The sequence below is a fragment of the Ruditapes philippinarum genome, unplaced genomic scaffold (assembly GCF_026571515.1).
Source record: "Ruditapes philippinarum isolate M1 unplaced genomic scaffold, ASM2657151v2 ctg12440_1_1_1_1, whole genome shotgun sequence".
Classification (NCBI taxonomy): domain Eukaryota; kingdom Metazoa; phylum Mollusca; class Bivalvia; order Venerida; family Veneridae; genus Ruditapes; species Ruditapes philippinarum.
The window spans coordinates 1-15,996 of NW_026854569.1; the positions used below are offsets into that span (position 1 = coordinate 1).

The 15,996-nt window shown below is 31.2% G+C and overlaps 1 protein-coding gene across 1 annotated transcript; it reads left to right on the forward strand.

Moving 5' to 3' along the window:
- Window positions 1-4,178: 4,178 nt before the first annotated feature.
- On the forward strand, window positions 4,179-10,916 carry LOC132740497 (uncharacterized; the record flags this gene model as incomplete). Its single annotated transcript, XM_060728410.1, has 5 exons — window positions 4,179-4,316; window positions 8,161-8,355; window positions 10,038-10,162; window positions 10,395-10,521; window positions 10,800-10,916. Coding segments are annotated over exons 1-5 (619 nt in total), but the record flags the coding sequence as incomplete, so codon positions are not given.
- Between the last annotated feature and the right edge of the window lie 5,080 nt (window positions 10,917-15,996).

Sequence of the window (15,996 nt, forward strand, 5' to 3'; positions counted from 1 at the left end):
GGCTTGGGCCGTAACTGCTAGCAATAAGGACAGCATTGGATGTGCAGGTTCGATCCTCGTGCGAAATTTTTCCATGACAATTATTCTCGGACATCAAGTGTACTAGTAATACAGAAATCATGTTGGATCATTTGTCGAGAATTTTTCAAATACTGGTTAGTTGTCCGGTTAAACCGGTTAGGCGGGTCAACTGCCCATATATGACCAAGAATTCGATCGAAAAAAATGTGTTGCGGCATTGGACAGCTGTAAATATTGTGTTGCAGTATCGGACAGCTGTAAAGTTGTGTTGCGGCATTGGACAGCTGTAGGAATTGTATTGCATGGAAGAACAGCTGTCAACATTGGTTTCTTTTGTCATGATAAATGGTCAAAACACATTAAGCTCAATCACTAGTTGTATAATTATGGAAGGTATTTGATTATCTTAAGGAAACTGTCTCTACAAAAAAGATCGTGCATTTTTGTCATTCGCAATTTACAAACATTGCACACACTTAGATATTACGCTAGATGTATGAGTATGTTTTGTTTGTTTGATTGCTTTTTCCTAATTGTTTTATCGCCACATTTACATAAAAAGAGAGTTACATTTCATCATCATATATCAACATATGAAAAAAGTTATATACAAGGTTATTTATATTATTTGAATTTCCACCACACTGAAGGTGATGGAACTGAGTACACATCCAAGTCAATGATGTCCACGGAGGAGCTATCCGAGGCTCACATAATATTGTTAAGGGTGAACAAACTGTTCGAGATGTTATATTTCTTTTATTATACGAACAAATCAATATCAAAGACACATATCTCAAACATGATATCGGTATTTGAGATAGACATCTAACTAGTTTATTTATCATTTCCTCTTCCAACATTTTAAACCCATATGAATTTATAGTTTAGTGAGCGTAATGAGCACTTAAACAAGGGAGATAATCAATACGGAACAGAATAACGCGTTGGGATTAAGTTCACAAATCGCAGTGTTGCACAGTAAAACAATCATATTTTATATAGAAATTAATGCATTTCAAATGATAACCACCAAAACATAAAAAATAACTGTTTTGCATTGGAATGGGCACGTATGTGTTATATTTTCAGAAATTAATTCCTTATCTCATTATTAATAAGTAGCATAGCGTGATACATTTTGCATTGATCTATACTTGAGATACTTAAGCAAACTTTATCTGATTTTTATCTGTATATGAAACCTTCCGTATATCATATCTTTCACCATTATTATTTTAAGAAAATAGAATATGATTTATTTAAGTGCAGTCACACTGCGGTATTATAACATAAGGTGAGGTAAAGTTTGTAAATATGTATGACCCAAGTGTTTAAGTTACTGCGCATTAGCTTTTTAGATATTGAATACCGAGGAATGTGTCTAACTTTACTGTTTACTTCCTTAAGTATTAAACTCTTAGTAGTATTGAAAAAACATTTAATTGCACCATACATAAAATTTGTGCAAAATAAATTTCCGAATTTATATGTTTATGAAATTTCTGTCATAGGAATAGTTTTGCAAAAGAGATTTTAACAACTATAAAACCTTAAACGATATCCTATTAAAGATTTCTTTTATTAATGTGTATTTATATCCATTGAATAAGTATGGGTAATTTGAAATCATTCAACAAAATTTTGGGTAAAATATTATTGTTATTTGAATGGAAAAAGGTCTATTTATATCAAAAATGTGATGGTGGAAAAGGTAGAGTTTGGGTATTATTAGAGTTTATTAAAATCCATCATAATATAATGAATAATATTATCATATTAAAAGATTATTCACTGCAAAGAGTTTTAAGAACGATAAGCCATAATTTAATTTCAATCTTACTTTATCAAATGTTTTGTCACTTTGAACTGATATATTTTTGCATAACGTCATTATCAACACTGTCGCTTAAATAAAATTGAACAAATTTACAAAATGAACGACTAATTAAAATTGATATCAAGTTTATTTTCATTTAATTCTAAAATACGAAGGGCTTCTTTTACTTCTTTCCTTGTTTTTCACTTCCTAATTTGTAGTACATTGTGTGACTGAAGCCGAATGGAGTGGTCCTAAAATGTGACAGAGGCGACGCGAAAGGGTAGCTAGGGTGCATAAGCCCCCATTTCGAAACGTCTTGAACGGCAGCACCCTATGCTGGCACAAACAGGCCCTTTCGGGACTAACTTTCTTTATACTCCATTATTATCACTGGTTACTGTTCATTTAGATGCTCAATGACCGCTGTACAGTGACGCATTTTTCGGCTCAAGATTCATTCATTGGATTATACATTTAAAATTGTGTGGAGGTAAATTATCACAATTATGTGATTAAAAACAATCATATCAGAGTATGACTAGCAACATTGACGGGGTACTCTACAACGAAAGCTGCTTTTTTGGGCCTTAACAGGCGGATTGGCCCTTATTAAGCATATTGTTGACTACACACATACATTTCATATTCAATGTTATGTTTACGTGTCAGTATAGTTTTTCCAAAGAGATCTATATTTATGAAACGCAGGTTTACTTCCTCATGTGAAAACGTCTTAACAGTGTTTAAACCTTTTATGGCGTAATAAAGAAATACATTGTATTTCATGCTTAATAAATTCGATATTGATATTAAATAAATCAGTCAATCGAATAGTTTCGTAACAGTTGTCAATATTATAAACAATATATGTACGATATTTCATAAGAGAAATCTTTATATCCATTCGAGTAGCACAGTGTGTTTTATTTAATTCACCGAATACAATCTTAATTCAAATAACGATTATTCAAGTACAATGTACATGCATATGAAACAAATGTATTATGGGCCAACTTATTGAAATGCTGGGATATGGAATCAGGTATATGGGGACAATAGTAATAGACAATAAATAAAATAATTATCATTTATCATTGATTTGTTCGAATTATTCACTGTGACGAGTTTCATGAAAAAAAAAACATTCAAATTACAATATTTCAAGTTTTATAAGAAGATATCTATTTCGGGATTTTATTATATCTTTTGTCACTCTAACTCATATATTTTGTTTACATTACATCATACAATATACATATTGAGTGAGATTGTGGTGATAAAGCTTAAATTTTATTTGAAGACAAATCTCAACAAATGTTTCATATCCTTCAGGCCTGGTGAGGAATAGAACTTATTGTCGTGGCCTGTATGACTCGAACCCACGATCCCTGGGTTTACAGGCAGACATCTTAACCACTATGATCGCCTTTGTTGAACTTCACTCGCAAATTAACTACTTCAACTTTGTACGTCACATATCATGATTTTTGTACATGATTTATATCTGTTTATTTAAGTTTTGTTTGATTCAAATTCAATGTAATATTGAAATCGCTTAAGAATGAGTGATGTATTAATGTCATGCATATTTTAAATCTTGCTTATTTAGAATCATGCAAATTAAGAACCATGCATATTTGAATCATTCATATTAAGAACCGTGTATATTTAGAAACTTGCTTATTTAGAATCATGCATATTTAGAATCATCCATTTTTAGAATAATGCATTTTAAGAACCGTCCATATTTAGAATCATGCATTTTTAGAATCATGCATTTTAAGAACCGTGCATATTTAGAATCATGCAGAATCTTACAAATGCAGAATTTGCACATAAGCTCTTTATTTGCAGCATTTTTCTAACATTTACCTCATCAAAATAAGGAACATTCTTCAATTTATTGCCATAATAGATAAATGAACATGAATACTTATTAGGGTTTGAGACTTTTTTGTCCAATAAAATAGCAGCATAACACATTTATTTTGGTTATTTTGGTAAATCCTTTTAGTATATCGGCAGTTCATTAAAAAAAACACAACCACGCTGTTTTATACCAATTTAATGCGTAAATGCTTTATTATAAACACCTATACGTACATGTAATTGCCGACTGAAATATTTTGTTATCGTAAGGGTACAGATAAAGCCAAATGAAGTAAAATTAATGCTTTATTATAAACACCTATACGTACATGTAATTGCCAACTGAAATATTTTGTTATCGTTAGGGTACATATAAAGCAGATAATGCAGTCGCAGTATTTATTTCGACTGTTTTTAAACTACATGTATTCACTTCCTTGTTTTAGCGTATCATTACCTGTTTGAAAACATTTTTATCTAATCATTTAAAAGAGGAAGAACACAGTCAGAGTATGGTTGTGAAGATATTTTTATAAGATTAGTTTTAAAATGTCGCGGCAATTAGGTGTGTTTTGGATTTTTCTTTGGATTTTGGCAGCTGGTGGTAAGATATCTTAGCAAAAAATATGTGTATAAACTTTCAACAGGTATAAACTAAAATTAATGAATACAAAATTGAATTTTCAAAATAGTAATTAGTAATTGATACAACCATTTAAAGCGTAAAGAGCGAGGTTTAAAAACGATTTGTTTTACGTTATGATATGGAAAGTGTAATTAAACTAGGACAAAGTAGAAATCATGTTAATTTATTCAGTACCTGTATCTTACAATATCTTTTTATGAAAAATGTGCTTAAATGCCGAAAGTTGTATATACATGTACATCACTTTTTTGAGATAATAATGGTAGTGTGGTTCTTCCTTTTTCAAATAAGTAATTCTGGCATAGTTTAATAAGGACGTTTTGTCTGAGTAACATCAGAAGATAATTTGAATTAGATGCGATGCTTAAACCATTGTATACATTAATCGTTTAATAACAAAAATATTTAACCAGATACTTCCGAGTTAAAGTACTCGTACTTATTGCGACGGGTTTTTTACGTGCGAGACCAAGTACCAGACATGAGTATATTTACAAATTGTACTTGATATAATGTTAAACAACCTCTTTATTCTATCCGGAACGAGGCTTTGAATAAAATTCTTTAGGTTAACGGCTTTGTCATTGACGTAACATTGAAGAGGTCATAATCACTTAAATGCCCAATATATGGTTCTCATATTGGACACTACAGCGTCCAACATGAACATATATTGGAGACGGTCACAAAGTACAATTTAAAAGCAATAAGTGGATGTTAATTATTGATATGAAATAGTATATTTATTGAAATTAAATACATAAACACAGTTTTTGTACTATAATCAAGGTATAGTTGATTATTGTTTGTTTGTTTGTTTTGGGTTTAACGTCACATCGACACAGTATAGGTAGTTGATTATTGTTTGTTTGTTTGTTTTGGGTTTAACGTCACATCGACACAGTATAGGTAGTTGATTATTGCTTAAATGATTAAAAAGAATTAAGGTATAAGTGACATTGCATGAAAATGATAAAAGATTTAGAAAAAATAACAAAACAACAACAACAAAAAAAAAACCCAAACAAAACAACATACAGATAAAACACAGTCGCCGATTCTGACACCAGGCAAATAATGAATGTATTTTAAGAAATGCATTTAAATTTCTGACACAAAAAGTTAATTAAAGTGTATCATTATAATATAAATATGAAATAAAATATGAGTAATTAGGTAGTGATAAAAATTGATACAACAGTTGTTCGGCAAAATAATGTCTAGATCACTTACCTATCTACCTACCTATATTTTATGATAAAATCTTAACTCTGATGCACGAAATTGTGGTAAATAATACTTTTCGAATCGTGTCACAAGTTAATGCAGTGTAAAATGAACAGACGACATAATTGCATTTTTCAATCCGTAAAAATGGCAACGTTTTAACTTTTTTAAACTGTATACATCTACAAGAAAGATGCAGTCAAAATTCATACACTTAGGGATATAGCGCGTATCATTATATAAGCATTAATACGGAGTATCCTGAGAAAACATATATCTTTGCCTGTAAGAATTACCAGCTCATATGATAACAACTAACGCTCGGTACCCGCTTCAAATTGTCCCGATGGTACCAGTACACGGGCGGATATTTCGAATTGATTCCCAAACACGTGTGCATTATCTTCCATACTTTATTTATAACGGCAAAATGACGTCATCATAAGAATGCAGTTCTCTCATAAAATGCGCTGAAATGAGGTTATTTCAGAGCACGCGACTCATCCGGCAACCCCTTATGTCAGAATGATTCCCTATTTGTGTAATACTAACGATAAGTAAAAAAAGTTGTATCTTTTAACCTCAGCTACAAACTATAATATAATTTCGTTTTTGCAAAATAATGTTTTAAATATATGATATAAAAATGTGAAATCAAATGAATTTAAGGAATACATATTGTTAAATTAAGAATTGCAATACAAGGTAATACAAAATAAAACATACATTAGGATATGATTATCCATGCAGATATTACCTTATAATTTTACAGGAAAACAATCTTGATTTAGACCATCTTCGCGACAGAAATCGAACACTTACTTCTATTGTAGCCAAGAAACAAAACACGTTTTGACATGATAAAGTTTGGTTAACGATTTTTCCTTTTCTTTGCCGATCAAAAAAGCGATAAGTGGGGTCCCAAATGAGGTAGCATGAGCAATTTATTTCAAACTGGGAGATCAACTACTTGGCAAAAGCATTTTATAAATATCGGCGGTAATTAGAAAGAACACTAACAGGATAAGTTTTTAACCTTATTTTTACATGCTTTTCGGTGGTTTATAGAAATATATCTGTGAGTTAAAAACTGGTAATTTCAGAGCTTTAAACAGTGAAATTATCAATTAGATAATTTCACTGTTTTGAATTTAAGCCCCTTATGTTGATTAAGTGAAATACAAGCGTTCACAGTACTGGAAACCAACTTAATGACGTGACGTCATAAATGACGTCAAGTTGTATTATCATTTGGCGCGCTTTTCATTAAATATGTTTTTGCATTATAATAAAAAGAAAATTTGTTTAGTTCAGAGTAAGATTGAAATATATTTCACCTTGTGAACACCAAAAGTTCATAAATACTTAGTTCATATTTCATAAATACTTAGTTCATTTAGTTCATAAATACTTAGTTCATATTTCACTCGTGGCTCCACCACTCGTGAAATATACCTTTTGGTGAAATATATTCCGATCTTACACTAAACTAAACAAATATCCTCTATATAAAACAAATTATATCTGATTTTTCTATCACATTCTTTGTAAACTATCACAATCGAGATCATGGATAATATAATTATAACTCCACTAAATTATGCAGATGGGACTTTACTGGAATCACTTTGGTTGCGTCAGTGGGTCTAAAGATCCTATACCCTTAGAAGAGTTTCTTTTAGTCCTTTAAGGAATTTCTTTAAACTTGGCTCAAATGGTAATCTCAATAAGGTTAAGCCCTATACCCCTTTAGACCAAAAGCTCACCTTAACAAGGCAATGTAGTATAAAATTATGCTGGGTGTTTTTGTCAAAGAGGCCTTATATTACGTATGTATCTTTCCGAAAATGATTTTACCTAATGAGGTTGTCAAAATTTAAGCAAGCTCACTTAATTCATTAATCACAAGGGCCATACTAAAGCGGAAGTATAAAATATTGTTCAGCGGTATAACTAAGACTTACAAATAAGATACAGACAATAGAAGATACATTTTTGAAATGCATGCATCTCATACATAATGACTGTTCGTACACACACATTTTCTCTATCAAATGCGAAAACGTAAGAAAGCCAGGCACATAGTTCGGTCTAGTCAAGGGCCAAATCCTGTAAACTGTAATTGTTATAATATAGTTTTTGTTCAATTTTCTTCCTCTCTACTCTGATCTGAATTTAAGTGATTTTTCTCCAAATAAGCCTACTTCATGCATTTCGAGTGTCCCAAATCGGTAAAATATATGTCTATATCTACATTGAATGAATGATATCAGTAAATTTATGAAAAAGCGGGAACTGCACGTACTCATCGTTAACCTGCATATTTTGTTAAACTGTAATCATGATAATATGTGTTAAAAAGTGATTTTTAGTGAAACTGTCAAACGAAAACAATGTTATTATAAAGTTTTATATAACATGTCATAGATTGTAGTGTACAGTTTTTATACATTTTCAAAGTCATTCTCTAGATAGATAGGACTAGTATGGTCACACGTGAATATTTAGGAAGTAATTGAAATTTTCAAATATTTATACTTATACTCGTATCTTTAAATAACTATATATTACACAGTTTCAGCTCAGAATGACCTATCAATCGAAAATTTCACGTGGCCTAAAGCAAAGGAAAGAGGCAATATGGCAACACCTACCATAAAAGTGAACAATACAACATTGTTCTTAAATATATCATCAAACGTTGGTCTAAATGAAAATGAAGAAGCATGGGTTGGATATTATCAGAAGGAAACAGCGTTTTCGTACATTGGTAAATACTGATTATATACATAGTGATACAAGAAACGATTACTCAGTATAAAGAGTGTTCAAATATAAACGCATCTAAGCACGTATAATTTTATTCTTTGTATGTTTCACTAAATTGGTCATTTTGTTCCCTCAAAATATTCACTTGTAACATATATCCCCAGTTCTAATCTTTGAAAGCATTTTATTGTCTGTTTACTATGAAGATAGAACACTGAAATATTGCAGAACTGGGGTGTTTGTGCTGAACAAATTCTCAACCTGAAAGGTATTATTTTAGCTTTGGAAATAAGGGGTAAGCTTATTAGTTTACGTAGGATTGATGAGCACAACAACTTTATTTTCTGTTTTAGAATATATTGCATTGTAGACGCCTTGTGCAATGACGCGTCTGACACTGGCCAAACTTGTTGCAGGTCTTCGTTTTGGAAGTATTTGTATAGTTGTCGAAAATAAATTGTCTTATAAAGTTTCTCAGCAACAGATGTATCTTCAGAAACAGAGGAACCTGAATGGTAGAACCCTGAGTTGTAAAGAAAATCACATGCATTACCTTCTTTATACTGATGGTCCTTTTAGCTACACATGGTCTTTTGTGGCCCAAATCTTGATTCGGTGTTGACACATAAAACTTAAGTCATGTTTCGTCAACAGTGACGACATTTGCATAGGAGCGTGTATTGTATTATTTAATCAACAAACAATTTAATACTATACACGCAAGCCTTTTTCTGCTCATTTGTCAGCAAATGGGAAATCCATCTAGCACATATTTTTTAATTTTCAAAGATCACGTTTGAGAATCGTATGAGCTGCTCCTTACGAGATGCCAACGACATTAGCTCATTACCCAGTGCTGTATCTTACAACAGTGTTAGCTATTTATTTTACTTTTGCAACCATCCTGACAGTCGTTGCTGTTTAGGGCAGACGGACATTGGCGAAAAATAACCTATATTTGAATTTATTAAACCAACGAATAATTGATGAAAAATACATTTTATTTCGTCCATATTCAGAACAGATTTTTTAAAAAATCTCTTTACAGCCAATGCCGATGAGACAACGATTCTTTATATAAGACCGTATTTCATTGGAATTCTCCTTTCATCTCTCAACCATTTCTATATTTCAGTATACGAGTAGATAAAGTAAATGTTGTATAAATGTAAAGCTAACATGTATGTCTCTACTCGATAATCTTCATTTTTCGAGTTTGTTTTCGCAATATTGAACAATTTAAAAATCTGGAAACAAAGTGATCCCTCGGAAGCATTAATCACAACAAAATTACAAGTTCTAGTTGCAATCGTATTTTAACATTTCTTATATTCATATATTACAGAAAATTCTAATTACTACTTAATAATATTAAATTCTAGAATCTAAGATTTGTCATTTATACTCAAACGTAAACAAATGAAAATATTAATGAAAGAAACCTAACTTTAATCAGTTAAGAAAATCACTTACTTACTGAAAACCAACTGACAGTTTTCCCATACCAACATGAAGACATGGACCTTCGAGGTTGAAGAACCAGAAAGCAATTTAAACAAAACATACAAATCGTTACCAAAACCTCAATTGTTTTATAAGTCAATGTTAAGTAAGTTACCCGTCATAATTACATGTCAATTAAAACACCGTGAAAGCTCAAACAAAAGTTGTTATTTATTTCAGGATGTGGACATATAAACAGTTCAGATACAAACATCCTGTTGCCTCATTCGAGAAAAACACCTGGTCTTTGCTATTCTTTGTGTGATAAATCTGAGAAAAAGTTCATTGCGTTAAACAAAGACAAGGTAGGTATTTAGACTTAGGATAGAACAGAAGCAAATTATATAAAAAAAATATATAATCCTTAAAATACATGAAAACTAAATAAGATACTAAAATTTTCAAACTTATTTTTCGAACTACATTATGCTGAAAGAATGGACAGCGGGTTTTCTAAACAGCACTTTATATTTGGTTTCGATAAAACTTAAAATTAAAATAACTGCTATAAAAGCTTTATATTTTTTAATACAATAGTGTTTTTGCATGAGCGAAATACCGAGCAAGACTATATCACTAGCAAAATGTGATATTTCACCTAATGGAACTTGGATGGCTGGTGGAGGTGATGATTATATGTCAATATACGAAAAGATGAATACAGGTACAAAAAGTCTCATTTTGAGTCCCATATAGCATGTCTTCTTAAGTATCGATTTTAATTTATTAGTTTGGTTTATCTTTTTTGTACTTATTTTCATGACAATTCAAGCATAAATTTTACTCATGTTAGTCTAAAACCTTTTCTTCAATTAACTTTTATGAGAAATACAAGTCTTCATAAAATATTTTTTAAAGTTTTGAACTTTTTCGTTAATAAATGATTCATGAATCTTTTTATATTACCTTCACATTTTATGTATTTCTTCTTTGTCATTTTAGATATATATGTAAAAAGCAGCGATGACGATGGTGGAAAGTGCTTTGTTTTTCAGAATACTGGTAAAAATCGATGGTGGTTTGGATGCGACAAATATTTCCATTTATTTTGCAAAAGTGGTAAGTACGCTTTTGTATTTTAATAGTACAATTCTGAGCTGTAGATATTGAATTTGCACGTTAAGTGAAATTTTTACGAGATACATATTTTTTTTTTTTAATATATTATTTATCCATTAGGTGAAATATCACATTCTGCCAGTGCTATATTCCTGCTCGGTATTTCGCTCATGCAAAACCACTATTGCATATGTATGTGGGTGTTTATCTATGATAAATCTTTTATGTAACATACATATTAATATACATATTACAAACATACCCTTAGGTGACATTTTTCACACTTATTTCCCGGGACTTAATTCGTTTTTACGAAATTTTAATTTTTAGATACGAAATAATAATTCGTTATAACGAAATATAAATTTGTTGTTACGAAATGTTATTTCGTAATTAAGAAATATTTATTCGTAAAAACGAAATGTTATTTAAAAAATAAAAAAAAACGAAATATTATTTCGTAATTCGTAAATAAGAAACAATATATCTTAAAAACGAATGAATATTTTTAAAGGGTTTTAAAGGGGTTTGGTAAAAACAATAAAAAAGGCTTTAAACTAAGTTCCTGTCTAAATTTAAGACATGAAACCTGGTATAAATAGTGTTTTTTCCCTTCCTAAGTTGTATTGACCTTTTCGAAAACCTAGCTAAAAATCTGGAAACAAAGTGATCCATCGGAAGCATGAATCACAACAAAATAACAATAGAATTGCAGACTCGGTTTGATTGAGTCTTTACATGAGGGATAATGTAAACGTGCAACATCCCTCACGTCCCCTATCACTGGCTTGAGCGGTACTCAATTCTCAACACTTAAAAGTGCTGGAATCAATGATCCCGAAGGACCAGAAAAATATAACAACACTGAAATGAAGTACGAAGCAACTTTTTACAGCTTTTTACACCGTTTTCCGGTATGTTTCCTATTTAACTCTGGGGAATTACACTAAAGGAAGTTCATAAAACAACAAGAATTTGTAACCAACACTGAAATGAAGTACGGGGCAACGTTTTACAGCTGCCACACATCACTTGACACCTGCTGTTGTGAAGTATAAAAATCTGGAAACAAAGTTATCTGTCGAAAGCATTAATCACAACAAAATTACAATAAAATTGCAGACTGGGTTTGATTAAGTCTGTACATAATGGATAATGAATACGTGCAACAACCCTCAAGCCCCCTAACACCGGCTTGAGCAATACTCAGTTCTCAACACTTAATAGTGCTGGCATCAATGATCCCCAAGGACCAGAAAAATATGACAACGCTGAAATGAAGTACGGGGCAACTTTTTACAGCTTTTTACACCGTTTTCCGGTATGTTTCCTATTTATCTCTGGGGAGTTACACTAAAGGAAGTTCATAAAGCAACAAGAATTTGTAACCAACGTCCCCCGCCTCAGGGAAGTTTAATATGAAGCATAAAATTGTGCTATTTCAAAAGATTAAGGTATGGATCTAAAGACGTTTAGTCCAAAATTAAGATCAATGCTAGATCTTCAAATGCAAAAATAAATTTATTAAAGAAATTAAATGAAACACGGAATTTAAAAATCTACCATGCTAAGCTTTGATCTCTTAGTGTGACCTTGACCTTGGAGGTAGGGACACAGGTGTTACGCATGACATATCATGTAATCATTGTGACTTTTTGTACCAAGTATTTTCAAAATCCCTTGATGTATGAAGAAGTTATGGACGGGACACAAAATATACCATATAACAAACTCTGTTAACCTATGACCTCTAATTGTGACCTTGACCTTGGCGGTAGGGATGCAGATGTTGTACTTGACATATCGTCTTATTATTGTGACCATTTGTGCCAATTTATCCAAATCCCGTGAACTATGAAGAAGTAAGTTCTAGATCGGACACAAATTATACCCTATCACAGACTGTTAATTTTTGACCTCTAATTGTGACCTTGACCTTGGAGGTAAGGATGCAGGTGTTGCGCATGACACATCGTCTTATTTTAGTGACTATTTGTGCCAAGTATTTTTATCCTTTGATCTATGAAAAATGTACTGGACACAAAGTATATAACATAACTATGACCTCCAAGTGTGACCTTGACCTTAGAAGTAGGTGACCGGTTGATATGCATGACACATTGTCTCATTATTGTAAACAATTGTGGCAAGTATTTACAAAATTCCTTCAAAGATAAGAAAGTTATGGACCGGAAACGACATATACCCTGAAAGAGACAATGTTGACCTTAATTGAGCAAATGCGACCTTGACCCTGAAGGTAGGGGTCTGGTTGTTGCGGATGACACATCGTCTTATTATGAAAAACATTTATGCAAAGGTATTTCAAAAACGTTTGATAAATGACAAAGTTATGGACCAGACACCTGAAGTGTGACGGACGGACGGAATTTCTATTTTTCTATCATTATTTTACCGTTTATTGAGAAAAAATAGATGTGTTTGAAAATTATCGATATTCCTTTGATATCTATAGCAAATATGAAAAAGATAAATTGCTGATAATGAAATTCAATAAAACCAAAAAAGTCTTAGTGGCATCTTCCATTATAAAAAGAGAATATTCTCTGTGTTAATTTGTGTATTTACTTTAGTTCTTTGTCTTGAGTTATTCATACAATTATATTTACTTAATATTTATTAACAAAGAAATAACTGTTTTTATTTCCCTTTTATTAAAAAAGGCAAAACATAGAGTTCATTATTACACTCCATTAGGTGAATTTCAGAAAATACCGGGAAACGGCATTTAGCTAGGTTTTCGAATTCGTGAATACCTTAACGCGACGGTAGAACAGTACTGTCTACAAGAAAAGCAATGATGGAAAGCATCAGACGGCGTCCAAGCAAGACATGCAGCAAATAAAGATGAAAATGTAGACATTTGTTGGCCAGATATTCTTATAAACTTTTCAATAGTTAATTGGTTTTTACCAGAATTGTATATCATTTATGAATGGAAGGACGAAAGACATTGTTCATCATGAACTTTGGTAGGCATGCTAGAGATTAGAAAATTATTTTTTTTTCCACAGGAACTTGTAATTCTATCAATATTAACATTAATTTCCAAAATATACAGGTCTATAATATCCAAAATAAACCCCCATATGGTATAAGTTATTTATACGATTTAGGGGGTATTTTTGTATATTATCTTTAATATTGGTTATTTGATAGAATTTCAAGTTCATGCGGTATTTTCTTTAGAACATACGAAGTAGTTGTCAAATTGAACAAAGACTGTTAATTGATTAATTGGGAGGTCAATCTACTATTTTAATGAATTACTTCAAAAACCTCTTCTGACCCACCAGTGTGTGTTTACAACCTTACAATAAACCCATTACAACTAAAGGTAAAATTGCAGACGAAATTTTCTGTTGTTAAAATGTCACAATATTCGGCAAATCAACATTCCAATCAAACTACCTTAAAATCGATTGCCTTCATACAAAATATAGAACAGCAAAAATCCGGAAAATCAGGGTAGATTTTAGCTAAAGAAACTTGAACAGCGAAGAGGTTTTATATAGACCTGTTAACTGTCGGAAAAGCGACATTTAAAGTTATGAACTATGTCTATTTAAATATTCACGGTAAAAATGTCTTAAGAGCAATCAGGGCCGTAAAAAAGAAAACGCGAAAGAACCTACGGAAAAGACAATTTCAAAGTGACAATACTATGATATAACAATTCTTAAAAAGGCCTACTTAATTTTTTTGTATAGATTGATAAGGAATGCAATATGTTTGCATTTCATTTCCTGCAAAATTCTCCAGTTTGTTATTTATTACCATAGCGCGACACGAATGACCGTTTCGTTAAACTAAAATTACTTCTATAAATAAATTTTCGAACTTTCACAATATTAAGGTCAAAATTATATTTATAGGCACAGCAATAAAGAACATAATAACCCACCGTGTACTACAAAATGTTTAATAAAAAAACGAAGAGCACTAAGATAATTTAATTTTGAATATGTTTGCATTGAGAAATCCTCCAGTTCGCTATTCATTGTACATATTGCGACATTTCATTTTTGATAATCCGAGAAGTTGCAATTGCCCTTTCACAAAATCTGGTTTCATTCCATAAAGAGCGCCGCGCTACTTCGCGGACGCTAAATAAATTTTTAAAAATCGACTCTTGTTTGAGTTGCCGCAATAGCCGTGATAATACATGCGCTAGGAAAATTTTGATATGTTTTAAAGTTTTACTCATGTGTATGACAAGAGAAAGTAATAATATAGCATGTTTCTTTTTTTAGGAATGATTAATTGTCTCAAAAATTATAACATTTTTAGTTTTGCCAACTGATGGGAATATGTATTTGAAAATGGGTAAAAAGAGGATATTGAGGATTGAGAATGACTTCTTACCAAAGAAAACCTTGGTTAACTCAAACATAAAAACTTGAAAACCATTCGGCTCATAATCGTTATATTTGGGGACAAGGTTGATCAAGGCTTTTAAATGACCACATTTGATTGTGAGTTTAGTAGGATTTTTTGTCAAGTTTACAATGACCTTCAAAAAGATTTTTGAATTAATATTTGGTAAAAACGAATTAATGTTTCGTAAAAACGAATTAATATCTCGTAGTTACGAATTGATAGTTCGTAAAAAGAATTAACATTTCGTAAAAACAAATTATTATTTAGTACAAACGAATGATTATTTTGTTAATACGAATGAATATATCGTAAAAACGAATTAATATTTCGTAGTATGAATTAATATTTCGTAGTGTGAATTAATACTAAATATCTCGTAAAAACGAATTAATATTTCGTACAGTAATTACGAATTTTATTTCATAAAAACAAACTATTATTTCTTTAAGATGAATTAGTATTCCGTAATTATGAATTTAGGGCATGGAGCAAAGTTTGGGAAATGTCACCTTAGGGCCTGACCATATTTAATCAGTTTCCATTTATTTTTTTTATTTTACTTGTTTTATTTAATGAATATAATGCCAAATCGTACATACGTGAGATGATCCAAAATAACGTAGACTTTTGCTGTAAATGTAATATGCTCCAAACTGTCGTATACAAAATAACACCATCA